Genomic DNA, 21,230 nt, shown 5'->3' with positions numbered 1-21,230 from the left:
ATGACTCCAGCTTGTGAAAGCTGAAACATCAGTACAAGTTTTTCTTTCGTAGGGAATTGTTGTGCTTTCTATGTCAGTTCACAGTGACATTGATCAATATATACTGTGTACAGGACTCTTGCTGTAGCTCTTGAGTGTTTAAGAACATATCATACTGACAAATCAGGTGGTTTGGATTAATCTAACAAATTAATTCATTGTGAGTTACAAATCTATACAGAAGATTAATGAAACAGCAGACAAACACCAGCACAACATTCAGCTTTCTTTGAATCAACCAAAATAAATCACGTGAGGGGAAACTATCGGAATACTGGAGACAGAAGTCTCTTCAAAATCTTTGTGCTTTAGTCTCCTAAATCTGATGATCAGAAATGACCCCGAATTTCAGTGACACAGAACGTACACCCTTCTCCCAGGTGAGTTGGACAGTGCTTTCTAATTCCTAATTCTCTGCACATTGACCTTCCATTCACCACAAAGCTTCTGTAGCTGTCAATCTGGTTTAACTGCTCCCTCATATCCAACTTCTACACTTGTCCCCAAAATTACCTTTACTTTTGTGGATGAACAAGGTTTTGTGTCCCATGTGGGTTCATTAATGCTCCAGGAGATCCAACAACTACGTGAAGGTTTCATTACACAACTCGCACTAATAGGGTTTGTCCCCTGTGTCAGTGAGTTGATGGATCAGGAGATACATTGATTGTGAAAGTCTTGTCACAATCCTCACATTTGAATAGTTTCACATCAGTGTGGATCCACTGGTGCCTCTTGTACATCAGGAGATTGGACACCTGGGTAAAAGCCATCCCTCAAATGTCACATCTGAAAGTTTCTCCCATTTGTGAATGCTCTGGTGCACCAGGAGACTTGTAGATGTCACAAATGCTTCATCACAAACCTCACACATGAAGAGTCTCTCCTGTGTCTGATGGATCAAATGGCTTGTTAACTGCACAAATGATTTGTCACAAGCTTGCATGCAAATAGTTTTTCTCCAGTGTGAATGTGTTGGTGAGCTGTTTGAATGGAGCAATGTGTTGGATATTGAGTGTGTTTATTGGAAGCATTCTCCTTTTGATTTACAGGCTAAGTTTTGTTGATGGGTCATTACTGAATATGAGAACGTGAGATGTAATTATCTGGAAGGAGCAGAAACATATTTATTAAAATGTCTTTTAATTTCTTGTTTAAAGATTTTACCTGAAGACCTTGACCTTTTCCAAAAGCCTGTGCTTGGATTTGATAGTTTTGCCTAGTGCTGTGTCTCATAGTTGAATTTGGGATCTGCAGACGAGTGAGTGCAGTATATCTAATTTCCCAGGATAAACCAGAACCCTTCAATCAACTACACTGGAGCAGTATTTTCCTTAGACACTAACCAGCCAACTAAATTACTGTTTTCCTGTGATGTCCGTCGTAGGTCTGGTTGAGTCTGGTCCTAGAATGAGAGACCCATGCTGTTTATTGAAATCACCTCTCTCGCTGCCATCTTCTTGCAATTGCGACTTTATGCTCTTTATTGGAATTTTGACTGTCTCTCTGCGCTCTGTACTGAAATCTCATCTGTCTCTGTACTCTTTATTGAAGTCTTGTCTCTCTCTCTCTCTTTCTCTCTCCATACTCTTTCACATGTATCAAACAACCAGTGACAACAACACCAGTGCTGAGGTACTACAAAGTCAATGATGAAATCATCCTGCAATGAGATTCCACTGAAACAGGACTTGGAGCAACTCTTTTGCAGCAAGGACAAGTTGTATTTGTATCTAAAGCATTAACACAAACTGAACAATGCTATACACAGATTGAGGAAAAGTGCCGGATATTGTCTTTGCTTGTGAACATTTCAACCAGTACCTGTTTGGGAGAGAGAAAGTAATGATAGAGTCTGACTACAAACACTTCAAAGCATCTTTCTCAAACCACTTCTATCTGCTCCAAAATGTTTACAAAAGCTATTACTTCACTTGCAGAAATATTATTTGAAAGTGATGACCTGAACATTTTGTAGATTATATGTGCATTGGATATGCAGGGGCAGACAAAATAGGAATAGACTAAAAAGAACAAAGAGTTATTTTTGTTCAAGTGTGACAATTTTCTTTATGGATTTGTGGAGTAACTTGTAAACAGTGAGATGCTTGGATAAACTCGTTTATGCACTGTGGACTCCATATTAATGTGACCTCCTATCATCATGTCATAGAATCCCATAGTGTAGGATGAGATCATTTGGCCCATTGAGCTTGCACTGACAACAATCCCATCCACTCCCTATCCCCCCAACCCCACATATTTACCTTGCTAATCCTCCAACACTATGGGTCAATTTAGTATGACCGATCCACCTAACCTGCACAAGTTTGGATGTGCACATCTAATGTAAATAAAGGTTTGAGACAGTAACCATGATCTATTTGTGGACTCAGCTCCACTTAGCCGCCTACTCACCATAACTCTTAATTCCTTTCCTGTTCAAAAATTTATCTATCTTTGCCTTAAAAACATTCAATGAAGTAGCCTCAGCTGCTTCATTGGGCAGGGAATTTTATAGATTCACAACCCTTTGTGTGAAGAAGTTCCTCCTCAACTCAGTCCTAAATCTGCTTCCCCTTATTTTGAGGCTACGCCCTCTAGTTCTAGTTTCACCCACCAATGGAAACAACTTCTATCTTATCTATTCCCTTCATAATCTTATATGTTTTTATAAGATCTCCCCTCTTCTGAATTCCAATGAGTATAGCCCCAGTCTACTCAGTCTCCCCTCATAAGCCAAACCTGTCAACTCTGAAATCAACCTAGTGAATCTCCTCTGCACCCCCTCCAGTGCCAGTATATCCTTTCTCAAGTAAGGAGACCAAAACTGTACACAGTACTCCAGTTGTGGCCTCACCAGCACCTTGTACACCTGCAATATAACCTCGCTGTTTTTAAACTCCGTCCCTCTAGCAATGAAGGATAAAATTCTATTTGTCTTCCTAATTATCAGCAGCATCTGCAAACCAACTCCTTGGAGATTCCTGCACAAGGACACCCAGGTCCCTCTGCACAGCAGCATGCTGCAATTTTTTACCATTTAAATAATAGTCCATTTTGCTGTTATTCCTACCAAAATAGATGACCTCACATTTACCAACATTGTACTCCATCTGTCAGACCCTCGCCCACTCACTTAGACTATCTATACCCCGTTGCAGACTTTCAGTGTCCTCTGCACACTTTGCTCTGTCATCCATCTTAGTATCATCTGCGAATTTTGACAGAATACATTTGGTCCCCAACTCCAAATCATCTATGTAAATCATAAACAATTGCAATTCCAACACTGATCCCTGAAGCACAGTACTAGTTACTGATCGCCAACCAGAAAAACACCCATTTACACCCACTCTTTGCTTTCTGTTAGTTAACCAATCCTTTATCCATGCTGATACATTACCCATAACACTGTGCACCTTTGTCCTATGTGGCTGTCTTTGGTCCGGGACCTTGTCAAATGCCTTCTGGAAAACCAGATACACCACACCTACAGGATCCCCATTGTCCACTGCACATGCAATATTCTCAAAGAATTCCACCAAATTAGTAAAACATGACCTGCCCTTCATGAACCCATGCTGCATCTTACCAATGGGACAATTTATATCCAGATGTCTTGCTATTTCTTCCTTGATGACAGATTCAAGCATTTTCCCTACTACAGAAGTTAAACTAACTGGCCTATAGTTACATGCCTTTTGTCCACCTTTTTTAGGCAGTGGTGTCACATTTGCTGTTTTCCAATCTGCGGGAACCACCCCAGAGTCCAGCGAATTTTTGTAAATTACTACTAGTGTATGTTATTTCTCCCGCCATCTCTTTTAGTACCCTGGGATGCATTCCATCAGGACCAGGAGACTTGTCTACCTTTAGCCCCATTGATAACTACCTCTTTTGTGATAATGATCATTGAATGGCGGAGCAGGCTGAAAGGGCCAGATAACCTACTGCTGCTCCTCGTTCTTATGTTAGTTGGGAATTAAGGAATAAGGGGAGTGGGCAGGAAAGTGGCAATGAAGCCCAAGATCAACCATGATTATATTAAATGGTGGAGCAAGCTCAACAGGTCATATAGTAAACCAACGCTCCTATTTATAATGCTCTTGTAACAAGGACTAAGAAGAGAGCCAATAATGAATGGAAAAAATAGAAGTGAAGGAGGAGAAAATGGAGCAATGAGTCTGACATTCCAACACGGTAATGAGAGAGTGCTGCACTGTCAGAGGTATCGTCTTTCGGATGAATTAAACCAAGACCTTGTATGTCCACTCAGGTGAATGTGAAAGATCCCATGGCATTATATTGTAGAGGACAAGGGGAGTTATCCCTGATGTCCTAGTCAATATTGCAATCAACATCACAAAAACAGATTATTCAGACATGATCACCAGCCTTTCTCACTTTCCCTATTTATCCATTTTTAACACATCCAATGTTTCAATTAACCCCACTATCAATAGCATTTCAGCAGCATCTTCCCCCCGGTTAAGGACCAGGTTCTCTTTTAGTATCTCTGCCACACGCTTTATCTCTGAGTCCTCACCACCTTTCTGGTCTCTAATTCACCCGCCCATAATCTTACTAAATTTTAATTATTTATTTGTCTGTCAAACATTCTCATAATTTAGCTGTCAATCCCTATTCATCCTCTCTGTTCACATTGTCATTATCATTTGAATTATTAAGCTGACATCCTGCTTTATCCTATAGTCTACCTGTTTTTATCATCCAGGGAGTTCTGCCTTTTCCAGTCCTTCCTTTCCCGCTTGTTCAGATTCTCCATCACAATCCAGTCTGCCCTCCTACACAGGGCAGGTGCGAACCAGACAGACTGTCACACGGTCGGAACTACGTTACCCATGCTGCATGTAGCCCCGGACCTGCGCAGTGAGGAGCGGCAGTATGGAATTGGGGGAAGCCAGGCCGCGATGCCTGATGGGAGTTGTAGTTCTGCCGCGCGCAGCGGCGGTTAGCTCCCAGCGTTCGGGAGTTGGACTGTGAGGAAGCGCGAGCCCCGAGCGGCTGAACCGAATTGAAAAGCAGAGACTGACCCTTGGTAGGAACCAGAGCGATGGCGGTGGGAAGATTCACCATTGCAGGAGATTCTCTGTGTACAACTGAAGAGGAAAAACTCAAATCACAGCAGTCCCACTGACTAAACAACATAGAAGAATTGCAGCAGGAGTGTGGTTGGCCATGTCAAAGGCTGCAGAGAGATTGCTTCTCTCTCCACAGATGTTTCCTAATGAGGATTTCCAGCATTTTCTGAATCTCTTATCAGATTTCCAGCACTCACAGGATTTCGTCCTACTGGATTCCAAGAGCTGGCTGTGTGCACTTGAGGGAAGTGTAGACGATGGGCTGATTTGATGGAGTTTTGAAAATAACAATAGTTTGTTTCCTTGACTTCATGTGGACAAATTATTTTGATTTGGTTAGGCAGAACTGAAGATCGTATTTCCAAGTTGTGCAAGAGCAAAACTGCAGATTAATCAAAATATAAAAGTACAAGGCGGTTCAACAGGGACATTTTATAAAGAAACGAAACAATATCTAGCACTGGGGTTCATTTTTGGAAGATATAGAGTTGAAAAGCAGAGATGTAAGTTGAACTTGCCTAGAACCATGTTTAGACTACACTTGGAGAGCTGTGCACAGTTAAGGAAAGAGGACAAAGGAACTGGAAAAGGTGCAAAAACATTGATTAGGATGACATTGAGAATTGAGAGGTTGTAACTATAAAGGAGACTGAACAGGCTAACACTCTTTTCCCTAGAAAAGGGAGAGAGATGACATTAGAAAAATCCTTAAACATGATGAATTATAAAATTGAGAATTTGGGGTAAGTGGAGAGAGGATGCCCCACTTGTGTGGGGGAGTTCAAAACCTAGGAGCCAAAAATATTAGATGTTCAATAATATATTCAATCAGGAATTCAAGAGAATCTTCAAGAGAATGATTGGAAGGCAGAACTTGCTTCCACAAGGAAGGAATGGTTGAGATGAATAGTTATGATATATCTGAAGGGAAGCCAGGTGGGTAGATGAGGGAGAAACAAATAGAATGTTCCACTGATAGGATGTGATAACAAAGGTAGGGAGAAAGGTCAGGTGGAGTTTAAGCACTGATAGAAAATAGATAGGCCAAATGGTCTGTTTCTGTGCTTTAAACACTAGAATCAAACTAAACACTGCTAGAATACCTACAGATCCCCCTCCCGCCTCCTTTTATTGTCTGAGTTGTTCATCCTGTGGTCAAACTCTGAATCACAGTCACTCTCCAAGCAAGTGAAAGCTCCTAAGTACAGTCTCCTAAATACAGAGTTACTCCCCATGACAGTGTAATTCCACAATTCCCAAAGGCACTTCCTGAGTAACACAGTTACTTCCCAAGACACTGTTTCTCCCTGAATCACAGCATACATCTACAATTTCCAATATTACTCCCAGGTCAATGTTACTCCCCAAGTCAGCAGGGTAACTCTGCAGTGCTCCTACTCCCTGCTGCCCCCAATTTCTTGTCCCCTCTCTCGTGCGCCGCTTCCTCTCCTGTGCCCTTCATTCACGTATCTCTGTCTTGTGCATATGCTAATCCCACCATTGCACATCATCCCTGTCAATAATGCTGGGGGTTTTCGTATTTTGATCCAGTGTCGAACACATCCGAGGCTACACAGTCCACACTGATGTTGTCAGTTTGAAAGCCTCTGAGGATGAAGAATGCTATTCCCACACTAGGAATCTCTGTCAAACATTTACCAGGGGAACTGAGACAGCAGCTGCAATAAGTGAGGTTTTATTCAGATGGGACAATGACAAGTTTAAATCCCCACCTGATCTGCTGCTCAAAGTCGCCTCCGTTTCACTGGTCAGTTTCCCAAACTTCAGGAAACTCCTGTTACTCCAGAAATATTTGGATTGGCTGTGAGAGACGTCAATCAGAGAGCCCACCCACTCTGCCCATTCTCTCCTCTTCCTCTTTCACAGCTGCTTCACTTCCTGTAGGGACTGAAAACCAAGTCCGGAGATGGTGAGTGAAGGAGCAGAATTTATAATAATTACATTGCATCATATCCACACTAATGTTCAGGCAGTCTGACTATCCTGTGGCGAATCAGGTGTGGAAATGCCCCTTATGCTGTGTGAGAAGATCCAGCTGAGAGACCTGTTTACTCGGTGCTTTGTGCTGAGCTGTTTGATTGGAGCTGTGTGTTGGATATTGAGTGTGTTCATTGGAAGCATTTCCCTTCTGATTTACAGGCTGAGTTTCGTTGATGGGTCATTCCTGAATATGAGAAGGTGAGGTGTAATTATTTGGGAGGGACAGAGATACACTTATTGAAATATGTTTTCCAAGATTTTACCCGAAGGCCTCGGCCTTTCCCAAAGCCTGGACTTGGATTTGATAGTTTCGCCCAAGGCTGTGTACAATAGCTGATTTTTGGCAGTCTGACTGAGTGCAATTTATCTAAAACAAACCAGAATCTTTCAATCAGCTGCACTGAAGCAATATTTTACTTAGCTTAAAGCACTTCCTGCCCAGTGAGTTTTCTTCAAATTGGGAAACCAAGGGATGAAATTTAAAAATCGCAATTGAATTAACTTCTCTCCTGAGTATATTTATATTAAGCACATGCTTGAAGGGTAAAACTGGTCTTTGCCAGCACAATTCATGTGCATAGTGAATGAAATAGAAATAGTAGATCTATTGGTAGTTATTTTTCAAAATTCTTTGGATTCTGGACTGGTTCCTACAGATTGGAGGGTAGTTAATATAAACTTGCTATTTAAAAAGGGAGGTCAAGAGAATGCATGGAACTATTGACCAGTGACTCTAATGCCAGTGCTGGGGTCATTGCTAGAATCCATTATCAAGGATTTCATAGTTCAGCAATTGGAAGCAGTGGTATAATCACACAAAGTCAGCATGGCTTTACAATGGGGAAGTGATGCTTGACGAATCTATTGGAATTTTTTTGAGGATGTAACTCGTAGACTTGAGAACCGGTTGACGTGGTTAATTTAGACTTTCAGAAGGTTTTTGACAAGGTCTCACATAGCAGACTCCTATGTAAAGCTAAAGCACCTAGGATTGCAGGTAGTATCTTGAGATGGATAAAAATCTGGTTAGTAGTTAGGAAGCAAAGAGTTTTTTATTAATTCGTGGGACATGGGTGTTGCTGGCTGGCCAGCATTTATTGCCCTTGTTGCCCTTGAGAAGGTGGTAGTGAGCTGGCTTCTTGAATCTTCTGGTGGAGGGAGTAGGTGTTTGTGGATGTGATGCCAATCAAACAGGCTGCTTTATCCTGGATAGTGTCAAGGTTCTTGAGTGTTGTTGAAGCTGCAGGCAAATGGGAAGTATTCCATCACACTCCTGATTTCAGCCTTGTAGACAGGCATTGGGGAGTCAGGAATTGAATTACTTACCGTAATATTTCTAGCCTGTGTTAATGTGGTGAGTCCAGTTGAGTTTCTGGTCAGTGGTAATGCCAAGCATGTTGACAGCGTGGGATTCAGTGATCATAGATCATAGAACCCTACAGTGCAAAAAGGGCCCTTTGGCCCATCGAGTCTGCACTGAACACAATCCCACCCAGGCCCTACCCCCATATCCCTACATATTATACCCACTAATTCCTCTAACCTCCTCTACCCTGGACACTAAGGGGCAATTTCTTAGCATGGCCAATCAACCTGACCTGCACATCTTTGGACTGTGGGAGGAAACCCACGCAGACACAAGGAGAATGTGCAAACTCCACACAGACAGTGACCCAAGCTGAGAATCGAACCCAGGACCCTGGAGCTGTGAAGCAGCAGTGCTAACCACTGTGCTACCGTGCCACCCAAATAACAGTATTGAATGTCAAGGGGCTGTGGTGAGAGTGTCTCTTATTGGTGATGATCATTGCTTGGCATTTGCGTGGTGAGAATGTTACTTGCCACTTGTCAGCCCAAGCCTGGATATTGTCCAGATCTTGTAGCATTTGAACATCGATTGCTTCAGTATTTGAGGAGTTGTGAATGGTTGGCACAAATGGGTCTTTTTCAGATTGTCTGCCGATGACTAGTGGAGTATCTCAGGGATCTGTGCTAGGACCCCAACTGTTTCCATTATATATTAATGATTTGGATGTGGGTACTAAATGTATTATCTCCAAATTAAATAAGGTTGGGTAGGAGGGTAAGCTGTGAGGGGCATGCAGAGATGCTACAGCATGATTTGGATAGGCAGAGTGAGTGACAAATGCATGGCGGATGCAGTATAATGTTGATAAATGTGAGGTTATCCACTTTGGTAGCAAAATAGGATGGCAAATTATTATTTGAATGGGTGTAAATTGAGAGAGATACTTAATGAAGCCTTGGTGTCCTCATGCATTAGGCGCTGAAAGTAAGCAGTCAGTAAAGAAAGCAAATGGTATGTTAGACTTCATAGCAAGCGGATTCAAGTCTGGGGATAAGAATGTTTTACTGCAATTTTACAGGGTGTTGGTGAGGCCACACTTGGAGTATTGTGTGCAGTTTTGGTGTCCTTATCTAAGGAAGGATAGCCTTGCTATAAAGGACGTACAGTGGGTGGTTACCAGGCCTGTTCCTTGGATGGCAGATCTGTCATATAAGAAGAGGCTAAGTTGCTTTTGATTGTATTCATTGGAGTTTAGAACAGTGAGAGCAGACCTCATAGAAAAGTATAACATTCTAACAGGATTAGACAAGTTAGATTCAGAAAGAATGTTTCCGGTGATTAGGGAGTCCACAACTAAAGGTCATAGTTTGAGGATAAGGGGTAAACCTTTTGGGAGTGAGGTGAGGAGAAACTTCTTCACCCACAGACTAGTGAATCTGTGGAATTCATTGCCAGAAAAAGTAGTTGAGGCCAAAACATTGTGTGATTTCAAGATAAAATGAATTATAGCTCTTGAGGCTAAGGAGATCAACGGAAATGGGGGAGGAGATGGGATCAGAATATTGAATTTGATGATCAGCCATGATCAAAATAAATGGCGGAGCAGGGTCAAAGTGCCCAATGGCTTACTTCTGTTTTTATTTTATATGTTTCTAACAGGATTAAACAGGATAGATTTAGAAAAAAGGGATAGCATGGAGGCACAGTGGTTAGCACTGCTGCCGCCCGGCTCCGGAGACCCGGGTTCAGTTCCAGCCTTGGGTGACAATCTATGTGAAGTTTGCACATTCCTCCCTTGTTTGCGTGGGTCTCCACTGGGTACTCCAGTTTTCTTCTATGCTCCAAAAGTGTGCGCTTAAGGTTGAATGGCCATGCTAAATTCCCCATTAGTGTAGAGTGATTACCAGGGTAAATACGTGGGATTTTGGGTATAGGGCCTGGGTGGGATTGTTGTCAGTGCAGCCTTGATGGACCAAATTGTTGTCTTCTGCACTGTAAGGATTCTGTGTAATAGTCAGAGTATTACTCTGCCAGGTGCTCTTTTCCGTTACTCTCACGGATCCCCTAAACAGGGAATAGCAGACTGGCATTGACTGTGCGGCAATCTCTAACTGAGGAGTCAGCCCCTTTACAAAAGAAGCAGAGGGAGTTAGAACCATAGAACATTATAGCCTTTTGGCCCTTCTTGGCTGTGCCGAACCATTTTTCTGCCGAGTCCCACTGACCTGCACCTGAATCGTACCCCTCCACACCCCTCTCATCCATGTACCTGTCCAAGTTTTTCATAAATGTTAAAAGTGAGCCCACATTTACCACTTCATCTAGCAGCTCATTCCACACTCCCAACACTCTCTGTGTGAAGAAGCTCCCCCCCCCCACCCCCACTATTCCCTTTAAACTTTTCCCCCTTCACCCTTAACCCATGTCCTCTAGTTTTTTTCTCCCCTAGCCTAAGTGGAAAAAGTCTGCTTGCATTCACTCTGTTTATGCCCATTGTAATTTTATATGCTTCTATCAAATCTCCCCTCATTCTTCTGTGCTCCAGGGAATAAAGTCCTAACCTATTCAACCTTTCTCTGTAACTCAGTTTCTCAAGTCCCAGCAACATCCTTGTAAACCTTCTCTGCACTCTTTCAACCTTATTAATATCCTTCCTGTAATTAGGTGACCAAAACTGCACACAATACTCCAAATTCGGTCTCACCAATGTCTTATACAACCTCACCATAACATTCCAACTCTTCAACTCAATAAATCGAAGTATTGAGTATGAAGAATTTTTCCTGTTTTACAGAAGTATTGGCCCATATTACACCAGAGAATGCACCACAGATCTTGACCATAACCCGAGGAACGACTGAACAACTTCACAACATTGCTGCACACAGACAAGGTTGTGCATGAAATTATCGTGTAGAAATCGGTTGGGTCAGGGGAGCTTTGACACTTCATCAGATCTGAAACTGGTCAGTGATGTGGAACTTTTCATCAAAACCATCCTTTCCTTAGGTTTGGATGTGGGTGATCAATCAGGGTCATACTGGGAAGAAGTGTGAGTGAATTCCAAGTGTGGTGAGAGCTTCAATCATTTATTGACCCTCATGAACCACTGACATTCCTACAGATGGGAGCTGTTCAAGTGTGAGATGTGTCTCAGGACTCCATGCGATCAGAAGAACTTTTGAGGTGCATTAATTACAACTCCCCTTACCACAAGAGCAGCTCCATGGAAAGTAAACATTTCGGGTGTGATGTTTTAGATGAAGATTTTGTGAATTCTATGAAGCTGCTGAGGCACCAGGTGATTCACACGGGGGAGCAACAATTCCGATGTGATGTTTGTGAGAAGTCCTTCTCACAATTATCGACTCTCCATCAACACCAGCAAGTTCACACAAGTGAAAAACCCTTCACGTATGAGATGTGTGATAAATCATTCTTGGTGTCATCGACCCTCCATCAAGAACAGCACCTTCACACAGGGGAGAAACCGTTCACGTGCAAAGTATGTGACAAATCGTTCTCGTGGTCATCAACCCTCCGTATACATCAACGTGTTCACACAGGGGAGAAACCCTTCAAGTGTGAAGTGTGTGACAAATCATTCACACGATCATCGAGCCTCAGTGAACACAAATATCTTCACACAGGGGAGAAACCCTTCAGGTGCAAAATGTGTGGCAAATCATTCTCACGGTCATCACATCTCCACAGACACCAACGTGTTCACACAGGGGAGAAACCCTTCAAGTGTGAGGTGTGTGACAAATCATTCACACGGTCATCAAGCCTCAGTGAACACAAACGTCTTCACACAGGGGAGAAACCCTACAGATGCAAAATGTGTGACAAATCGTTCTCGCTATCATCCACCCTCCGCGAGCATCAAAGCATTCACACAGGGGAGAAACCATTCACGTGCGAGGTGTGTAACAAATCATTCTCGAACTCATCAAACCTTCGTCAGCACCGACATGTTCACACAGGGGAAAAACCCTTCAAATGTGATGTTTGTAAAAAAACTTTCAACCGATCCTCCCTACTTCTATCACACCAGAGGAATCACACAGGAGAGAAACCGTTCACGTGCGAGCTGTGTAATAAATCATTCTCAGCTTCATCGACCCTCCGTAAACACCGACACATTCACACAGGGGAGAAACCATTCACGTGCAAGGTGTGCGATAAATCATTCTCACGGTCGTCGAACCTCCTCAGACACCAACGCGTTCACACAGGGGAGAAAGCATTCAGGTGTGAGGTGTGTGGCAAATCATTCTCACAGTTATCAAACCTCCAAAATCACCAACGCATTCACACAGGGGAGAAACCCTTCCCATGTAAGGTAGGTAACAGATTATTCTTGGACTTATTGGTTTCTTGCATACACCAGCCTATTCACATGTATGGTATGTGATGAATAATTCTTGTACTAATCAGCCCCCTGCACACATCAGTGAGAAACCATTCAGATGCCAAGCGTGTGACAAATCATTCTCATGGTCATGAGACCTCCACTGACACCTGTGCATTCATACTGCAGCTCACCTGCTTCCCTTCCACAGAGAGTTGTCTGTTTTATTTACCCTCCAGTACTCTCACAGAGGAACTGTCCTTTCAAAGCACTGTCTGTCTCAGCAGTGTCTCTCCAACCTCTCCCACCATCAGTCCAAACGTTTCAAGAAGGTTAATTTAACCTTTGACCAAATCATCAAACATCATCAAAAGAAAACATCAATATGTAATGAAATTTCTGCTTTTGCAAGTGTGTTCATTTGATGGACAAGAGAGCAATATATGTGTGTTAACGTTTGAAACTTTATTTTTTTATGAGTTGAAAATATAGAAATACAAGATTTTTTTTAAACTAATTTTATGAGGTGTTGTAAAATGCAGTTGACTTGGAGATGGCTCTGACTTTGTCATAAGATTGATCTCTAATCAGAAATCCCTTGAGTGCAGGCTGAAAACTGTGTCCAGCACTCAGAAAATGTGTCACAAGACAGCACAGCAAAGTCTGAACCATGATTTCATTACTTTCTTTAGGTGAAGCTGGCCCTTAACACCCAGGACCATTTGTTGAGTGGAGGGCAGATTCCATACATCAAGGAGCTGACGGATCATGAAGAGTTTACGAGGAAGCTGTTTGGCCTTTCTAACTCCACGATAGCTAATGGTGGATCAGATATGGGGATGAGCGAAGGTGATGTCAGCAGCTGAGTGTTTAGACCATGAGGAGGAGAGTTAATTTACATGACAAAAGGTAACAATTATCATTTTCTTCCTCTGACAGGTACACAGGTGTGCATGGAGACATCAGATGGTGATGGAAGAGAGTTGCCATCGGCATCTGAGATACCTGAAAGGGTTGATGAGGAAGGGTCGGAGATGAATACGTCTCAGCAATGTGGCATGGCAACTGCAGTGAAGGGGGGAGAGGAGTGTCAGGAGGGTAAGATGTCAAATGTGGAGAGTAGTGTTGATAAGTTAAAATTAAATATTGTGGTTTGTGTGAAGGAGGAGGCCTGTGATGCTCTGGCTGCTGTGGTGGAGCGAGGGCACTCGGAACCTCCCAGAAATGAGGAACCTGCAGCTTTGGGAACAGAAACTCTGCCATCTCCACTAGCACACGGACAACATGAGGCCCATGCTGCTGTTGAAGAAAATGAAGATGACCTGAAACCTCTTGAGCGCATACATCAGGAGCTGGTTCAAAATACGGAGAGTTGTCAGGCCACTTCTAACTTGCTTCAGCAAATTTTGACTGAATTTAAGATAGATGTTAACCAGAATCTGCACAGAAGCAATGAGATTCTTCAACAACAGAATAAGGTTCTGAGACATCAGAATGAGATTCAAAACCAGCGTCTACAAAGAAACAATGAAATTCTTCAGCAGCAGAATGAGGTTCTGAGACGGCAGAATGAGATTGAAAACCAGAATCTACAAAGAAACAATGAGATTCTTCAGCAGCAGAATGAGATTCTTTGTCAGCTTCTGCAGAGAAGCAATGAAACTTTGAATGAGATGAGGCAGATTCTGTCTCAGCTTGTGGCTCCTGCATCTCCTAGCCTGGAGCAGCCCAGTGCAGAGACATCTGCTGCTGGACGTGCCTCTGACACAGGAGAGGTCACGTCACTAGAATGGGGGAGACACGGATGGAAGTAGGATCCTTCCCTCCTTTATTACCACCTCTATCTTATTCTTACTTTTCCCTCTTTTCAGTCTGGATTTTTGTCTCTGTCATGAGGACAATGGCAGAAAAGGCCCAAATCCAATGTTCTCATCTCCCAATCATGGTATCTTCCATTTTTTTTGTGGGGCCAGGAATGGGCCAGGTTGCAATTTGCATATTTTGCAGAGACACCTGTCCATGTAAATCAGCAGCTTTGTGGTTTTGGGGCGAGCGGAGTCTGAAATCCAATGTGTATAGATTAAACCCGATAAGAGCAGGTTTGAACTCTCTTCATTTGTTTGGATAGATCGGGTACCCTTGTGGATTGGAATGGTACCTCTTTGGATATGGGCACCAAACATCTTTGGGAAAGTAAGTTGCTTTTGGGAAAATTCACATAGTGTTTGAGATATTTAAAAATAAGGCATGAATGTACATTCCCAATTGGAACTGAGACCGCTTTGAAATTGTCAGAAAAAATTGTCAAAAATGCCAAGAAGAACTATCAAAGGAAGGTGTCAAGCTAAATAGACTTTTAAAACTACTGTCTTTAACTGTCTGGAGTGCTAGAAAATTGTTGCCTTTTAATCTGTTTACACAAACCTCTGGATTGATTGGATTAAGACATGACAGATTTCAACCATCCATTGTCACAATAGGGTGCCTGCCATTTCACAGCTACAGTAGCGCAGTGGTATTATCCCTGGACCGATAGTCAAAAGGCCCCGGATAATGCTCTGGGGACCAAGGTTCAGATCCCAACACAGAAGGTGGTGAAATTTGAATTCAATAAGAATCTGGATGTTGACAATGAAACCATTATCGATTATTGTAAAAGCCCTACTGGTTTACTGATATGCAAGGAAATTTGTTGTCCTTACCTGGTCTGGCCTACAGATTCACAGCAATATAGTTGACTCTTCACTGCCCCCTCAAGGGCAATTAGGAGTGGGCAGTAAGTGCTTGCTAAACTCGTGACATGCACATCCCATAAATTAATTTTAAAAAGTGGTTATGGACACTAAAGTGGGACTATCAATTCCCTTGCTGTTTTTATAGCGCTTAACACAATTGAATGAAATGTTTGTTGTTATGAGGGGAACAAAATGTTTGAAACAATTTAAATGTAGTATTTTTAAATGGATGAATGTTGTTTTAAAAAAAAATCTGCAAGAGGCACTTGGAATTTGATTTTATTTAATCTCAGCATTGGGCCCAGAGGTCTGCAAATTGTGGACTCTGTATAAGCTGAAAATGTTTTGGCATAATAACATGAATTTATTGGAGTTATAAATTTTTACAGAAGATTGATAAAACAACAACACAATATTCAGCTTATAGCAAGTTAATAATCCAACCAAAACAGTATTTGAAAATCATTTAGGATCTTTCCCAGAACATGAAATGAATCTTGGAAGAATGTAAGGTGAACATATCACATTGTTATTACATTGAGGTGTGATGGGCTGAGGGAGCTCAGGTCTGCAGAGACTCACCCCCACTCCCTGACCATACTCAGGATAGTCATTCACCCAGGCAGGAGAGTACAAACAGTGCCCATGGTATTAGTCAGACACCTGTCACCTGAAGAGGATCTGTCAATAATTCACATCACTAACTAAAGCAGGGTCTGATTCCACACCACACCCATTCCTGAGAGCTGAATCACAAACAAGATAGATACACATCTGGAGATACTCTCTCAGAATGTTACAGACAGAAGTTCCTTTCAAACCCCTGTGCTTTAGTCTGGCTCCCAATTCTGATGGTTAGAAATGACACAACTTTAGTGACAAAGGATGGAGCCTGCTTCCATCACAGAAATCTACCAGTGGTTACAGAGTTCCAGTGGTCACTTGGAAAATTAATGGGTAATCTAATTGAAATGATTAAAATGATTAAACAAAATGATAGAGTAGCTGGAGAGAAACTATTCCTGTGGTGGGAGAATCTGGAACAAGGGGTCAGAGCATTAAAATTAGAATGAGGTTGTTTGGGGTGATGTCAGTGAACACTTCACAAAAAAGATACTGGAAATCTGGAACTCTCTCCACACAAAAGTCTGTTGATGTTGTGAGTCAACCCAACTCTGTAAAGTTGCCCATTTCCAACACCGCCACAATCACCATCACCTCCCCGCTCCCCTCTCCTCCCCGCAACCCCATTAGTCCATCTGCTGTTGAAATCCTCATCCATGCTGTGTTGCTTTTAGACTAGACTGGACCATTCCAATGCATTCCTGTCCCCAGCTTCCCATCGCTCACCATCCAGAAACTTTAGATCAGCTAAAACTCTGTGGTTTCTATCCTACTCAAACCCCCATCAATCCTGTGTTCACTGACCTACAATGTTTCCCAGTCCCCCTGTATCACCAATTTTCCCAGCCCAGGTACAAATTACTCCATAGTTTCACCCCCTCCCTATCTCTAATCTCTAGCTCCATCTCCCCCCAGGATCTCTGCATTCTGGCTTTTAGTATATACCCCACTTCTTTCACTCAATGTCAACAAAATGAAGGAGGTAGTGGGAAACATGCCCCTTTCTACATCAATGGGGAGAAAGTAGAAATGGTCGAGACTTTCAAGTTTTTAGGTGTCCAGATCACCAACAACCTGTCCTGGTCCCCTATGCCGACGCTATAGTTAAGAAAGCCCTCCAATACCTTTACTTTCTCAGAAGACTAAGGAAATTTGGCATGTCAGCTATGACTATCACCAACCTTTACAGATGCACCATAGAAAGCATTATTTCTGATTGTATCACAGCTTGGTATGGTTCCTGCTCTGCCCACAAGAAACTATAAAGGGTTGTGAATGAAGCCCAGTCTATCACGCAAACCAGCCTCCAATCCATTGACTCTGTCTACACTTTCTGCTTCCCACTGCCTTGGAAAAGCAGCCAGCATAATTAAGGATCCCACACACCTTGGTCATACTCTGTTCCATTTTCTTCCTTAGGGAAAATTCTGAGGTCATATATCAAATGACTCAAGAACAGCTTCTTCCCTGCTGCTATCAGACTTTTGAATGGACCTACTTTGCACTAACTTGATTTTTCTCTACACTTTAGCTGTGACGTAACACTATATTCTGCACTCTCTCCTTTCCTTCTCTATGAATGGTATGCTTTGCCTGTATAGCATGCAAGAAACGATACTTTTCACTGTATAGTAATTATGTGACAATAATAAATCAAAACTTCACCACTGATATGTGTCTTCAGCTATCCAGGCTCCACACTCATGAATTCCCTCCTTAAATTTCTGTTTTCTTTATCCGTGTCCTCTGCTTTAGGACACTCCTTAAATCCCACCTCTTTGACCATATTTTTGGTCATTCGCTTCTAATATATCCTTCATTTCTTTGTTAATTTTCCTCTGATTATGTCTATGAAACACTATGGGATTTTTGACTATATTAAAACACTTTATAAATACAAGCTGTTGTCCTCTCACATTCCCTCCCATCTCAAGGTGCTGACCTGGAGTAGATTGTGGACGTTGATTGGCCTCTAGTGCTCTGTTTGAGTGGCCATTCAGTATGTGTAGACCCAGACAGCAGATGTTGTGAGACAAGGAAGACTGTCACAGCTGAGGCAACTCTCAAGGAAAGGAAGAAAGTGAGCCAGCTCTAATTCTGTGTGGAGATTTTGATGTTTGACAAGAGGAGTTGGTGAAACGATCTTGGCACTTGTCAACCAGACTCTATCTCCATAATCCCACGCATTTATTCCACTAATGCCTCTAGCCTACACATCTTAGGGCACCAAGGGACGATTTAGCATTGTTAATCCACCTAACCTGCACGTTTTTGGACTGTGGGATGAAATCGGATCACCCAAAGGAAACCAATGCAGATATGTGTAAAGTCCACACAGACAAGTCACCCAAGGTCCGAATTGAACTCAGGTCCCTAGAGTTGTGAGGCAGCAGTGCTAATCACTGCACCACCATGTCATTCAGACTTCATTCCTGTGTGAAATACATTGGTATGAGTGGAAGCTTGATGACTGTGAGAAAGATTTGTTATGCACAGATGAACGATTTCTCCCGTGTGAATGCGCTGGTGTTTCAGGAGGGTCAATGACCATAGAAATATTTGTCATATACTTCGCACAGGAACAATTTCTCAACAGTAGTGTACATGGAGCAGCAGAAGGCATGGTGGTGCATAGCATAGTGCATAGCACTGCTGCCTCAGTACCAGAGACTTGGGTTCGATTCCAGACTTAGATCACTGTCCGTGTGGAGTTTGCAACATTCTCCCCGTTCCTGCATGGTTTTCCTCGGTGCTCCAGTTTATCCCACAGTCTGAAAGATATGCTGATTAGGTCATTGCAATGTTAATATAAGCCCAGTTTGTGACACTAATAAATAAATGCAGAAGGTTGATTACTGTGAGTATGCTTTATTCCACACCTCACACCTGAATAAATTCTCCGTGTGATTCCATTGGCATGAACAAAGGTGCCATGCAGCCTACAATTATGTTTCTTCCACAGATTACACTTAAAATAGTGTTGATCCATTGGTGCCTAATGAGTGTTGATAATTGTGTGAAGTCTTGGTCACACCATCTCACCAATATTTTGTCTTCCATCTGACTGTCCTTATGTTAACAGATGTACAAAAGATGTACTTTATGGTAGATCATGTGAGCCTGTGGAGCCCTCATCTCACACCTCACTAACAGCCTCTGGCTTGACTACTCCATCTTCTCTGGTGTACTAAGGTGCAATCCTGTAAAACAGGAACAGAAACGTTTCCTCCAACTTGCTCTCCTCCTTTGCTGAAGGGGCTGACTCTTCAGTTACAGACTGTTCCACAGTGAGTGCTAGTCTGTCATGTTAACCAATTGGAGCTTTTGTAATTTCTCCCTCAGTTTTCCCAAAATTAGTTGAAGAAACACACTGGGCAAGAAGTGCAAGAAGCTGAGGGAAACATTGCTTCAGTGGGAGCTGCACAGTGCCTAGCACTGATGCTTCACAGCACCTGGGACCTGAGTTCAATTCCCCGCTAATATCAATGTATGTGCTGAGACTGCATGTCTGTGTCTGCGTGGGTTTTGTCTGGGTGCTGTGGTTTCCCCCCATAGTCTGAAAGATGTGCTGGTTAAGGTGCATTGGCTATGCTAAATTCTTCCTCAGTGTACCCAAACAGGCACTGGAGTGTGGTGACTGGGGGATTTGCATAGTAACTTCATTGCAGTGTTAATGTAAACCTGTTTGTGACACTGATAAATGAACTTTAAAATGATTGAAGGGTTTGTCCTTGGAAATTAGATGCACTGCTCTCTCTCATGATGTGGAGATGCCCTGGTTGGACTGCACAGTAAGTCTCACAACACCAAGTTAAAGTCCAACAGGTTTATTTGGTAGCAAAAGCCACTGTCTTTCAGAGTGCTGCTCCTTCATCAGCTAAGTCTCATTCAGTTCCACTTACCTGATAGAACACCTGATGAGGGAGCAGTGCTCTGAAAGACTTCACTAACTGTCGAGCCAAATCGCGCAGACCTGGAACTACATTACCTATGTTGCATGTGGCCCCGGAGTTTGCGCAGTGAGGAGCGGCAGTGTGGAATCAGGGAGAGCCGGCACGCGGTGCCTGATGGGAGTTGTAGTTCTGCCGCGCGCAGCGGTGGTTGGCTCCCAGCGTTCGGGAGTTGGAATGTGAGGAAGCGCGAGCCTCGAGCGGCTGAACCGAATAGAAAAGCAGAGACTGACCCTTGGTAGGAACCAGAGCGATGGCGGTGGGAAGATTCACCATTGCAGGAGATTCTCTGTGTACAACTGAAGAGGAGAAAGTCGCACAAGTCGCAGCAGTCCCACTGACTGGACAACAGATGTTATGTAAACTGATTGCAAACCAGGGCGCAATGCACAAAAGGGTAGCAATGTCCATCTTAGATTGACAAGGGACACACGGGAGATGTCTCAGTTGGGAACTGAGTGAAAAAGTTGTGGGTTAATGTCCAATTCCAGTAAATACAGCTCAGCACTGCCCGAGTGCTGCACAGCTGAGGATATCATGATTTAGAAACATAGAAAGTAAGTGCAGGAGTAGGCATTCAGCCCTTCGAGCCTGCACCACTATTCAGTGCGATCACGGTTGATCATGCACTTTCAGTATTCCACTCCCACCTTCTCTCCCTATTCCTTGATCCCCCTAGCCAGAAGGGCCGTGTCCAGCTCCCCCTTGAACATGTCTAACGAACTGACCCCAACAAATTTCTGTGATAGAGAATTTCACAGGTTCGCAGCTCTGAGTGAGAAGTTCTTCCTCATCTCAGTCCTGAATGGTTTCCTCCTTATTCTTAGATTGTGACCTAGTTCTGCACTTCTCCAACATTGGGAGCATTCTTCCTGCATCTAGCTGCCCAATCGCTCAGGATTTTGTATGTTTCTATGAGATCCCCTCTCATTCTTCTAAATTCCAGTGAGTACAAGCCCAGTTGATCCAGTATCTCTTCACATGTCAGTCCTGCCATTTCAGGAATCAGTCTGGTGAACCTTTGCTGGACTCTCAATAGCAAGAATGTCCTTCCTCAGACTTGATGTGGGTATGCCGGCGTTGGACTGGCGTAAACACAGTAAAAAGTCTGAC

General features: G+C 43.0%; 2 protein-coding genes across 7 annotated transcripts in view; one reads left to right on the top strand and one right to left on the bottom strand.

Annotated features, from left to right (window-relative positions):
* The window catches only part of LOC145347999 (uncharacterized), a 28,169-nt gene extending 9,389 nt beyond the window's left edge, over positions 1-18,780 (top strand). The window contains exons 3-6 of one of the 5 annotated variants that reach the window (XM_080196081.1): positions 10,282-10,301; positions 11,749-12,799; positions 13,501-13,657; positions 13,748-18,780. In XM_080196081.1, the coding sequence (XP_080052207.1) occupies positions 10,282-10,301; positions 11,749-12,799; positions 13,501-13,657; positions 13,748-14,622 (2,103 nt within the window). In that variant the 3' untranslated portion in view covers positions 14,623-18,780. Of the gene's footprint in view, positions 1-7,156; positions 7,344-10,281; positions 10,302-11,215; positions 12,800-13,500; positions 13,718-13,747 lie in introns of those variants that run through there. The other 4 variants (XM_080196078.1, XM_080196077.1, XM_080196079.1 and 1 more) reach the window with 4 other exon arrangements.
* Positions 1-21,230, bottom strand: part of LOC145348007 (uncharacterized) — a 521,035-nt gene that overhangs the window by 412,726 nt on the left and 87,079 nt on the right. The gene's annotated exons all lie outside the window — the stretch shown is intronic.

The sequence above is a fragment of the Carcharhinus amblyrhynchos genome, chromosome 9 (genome assembly GCF_965287045.1).
Source record: "Carcharhinus amblyrhynchos chromosome 9, sCarAmb.v2.hapA, whole genome shotgun sequence".
In the NCBI taxonomy this organism is placed as follows: Eukaryota; Metazoa; Chordata; class Chondrichthyes; order Carcharhiniformes; family Carcharhinidae; genus Carcharhinus; species Carcharhinus amblyrhynchos.
This window is presented reverse-complemented; position numbering and strand designations above follow the sequence as displayed.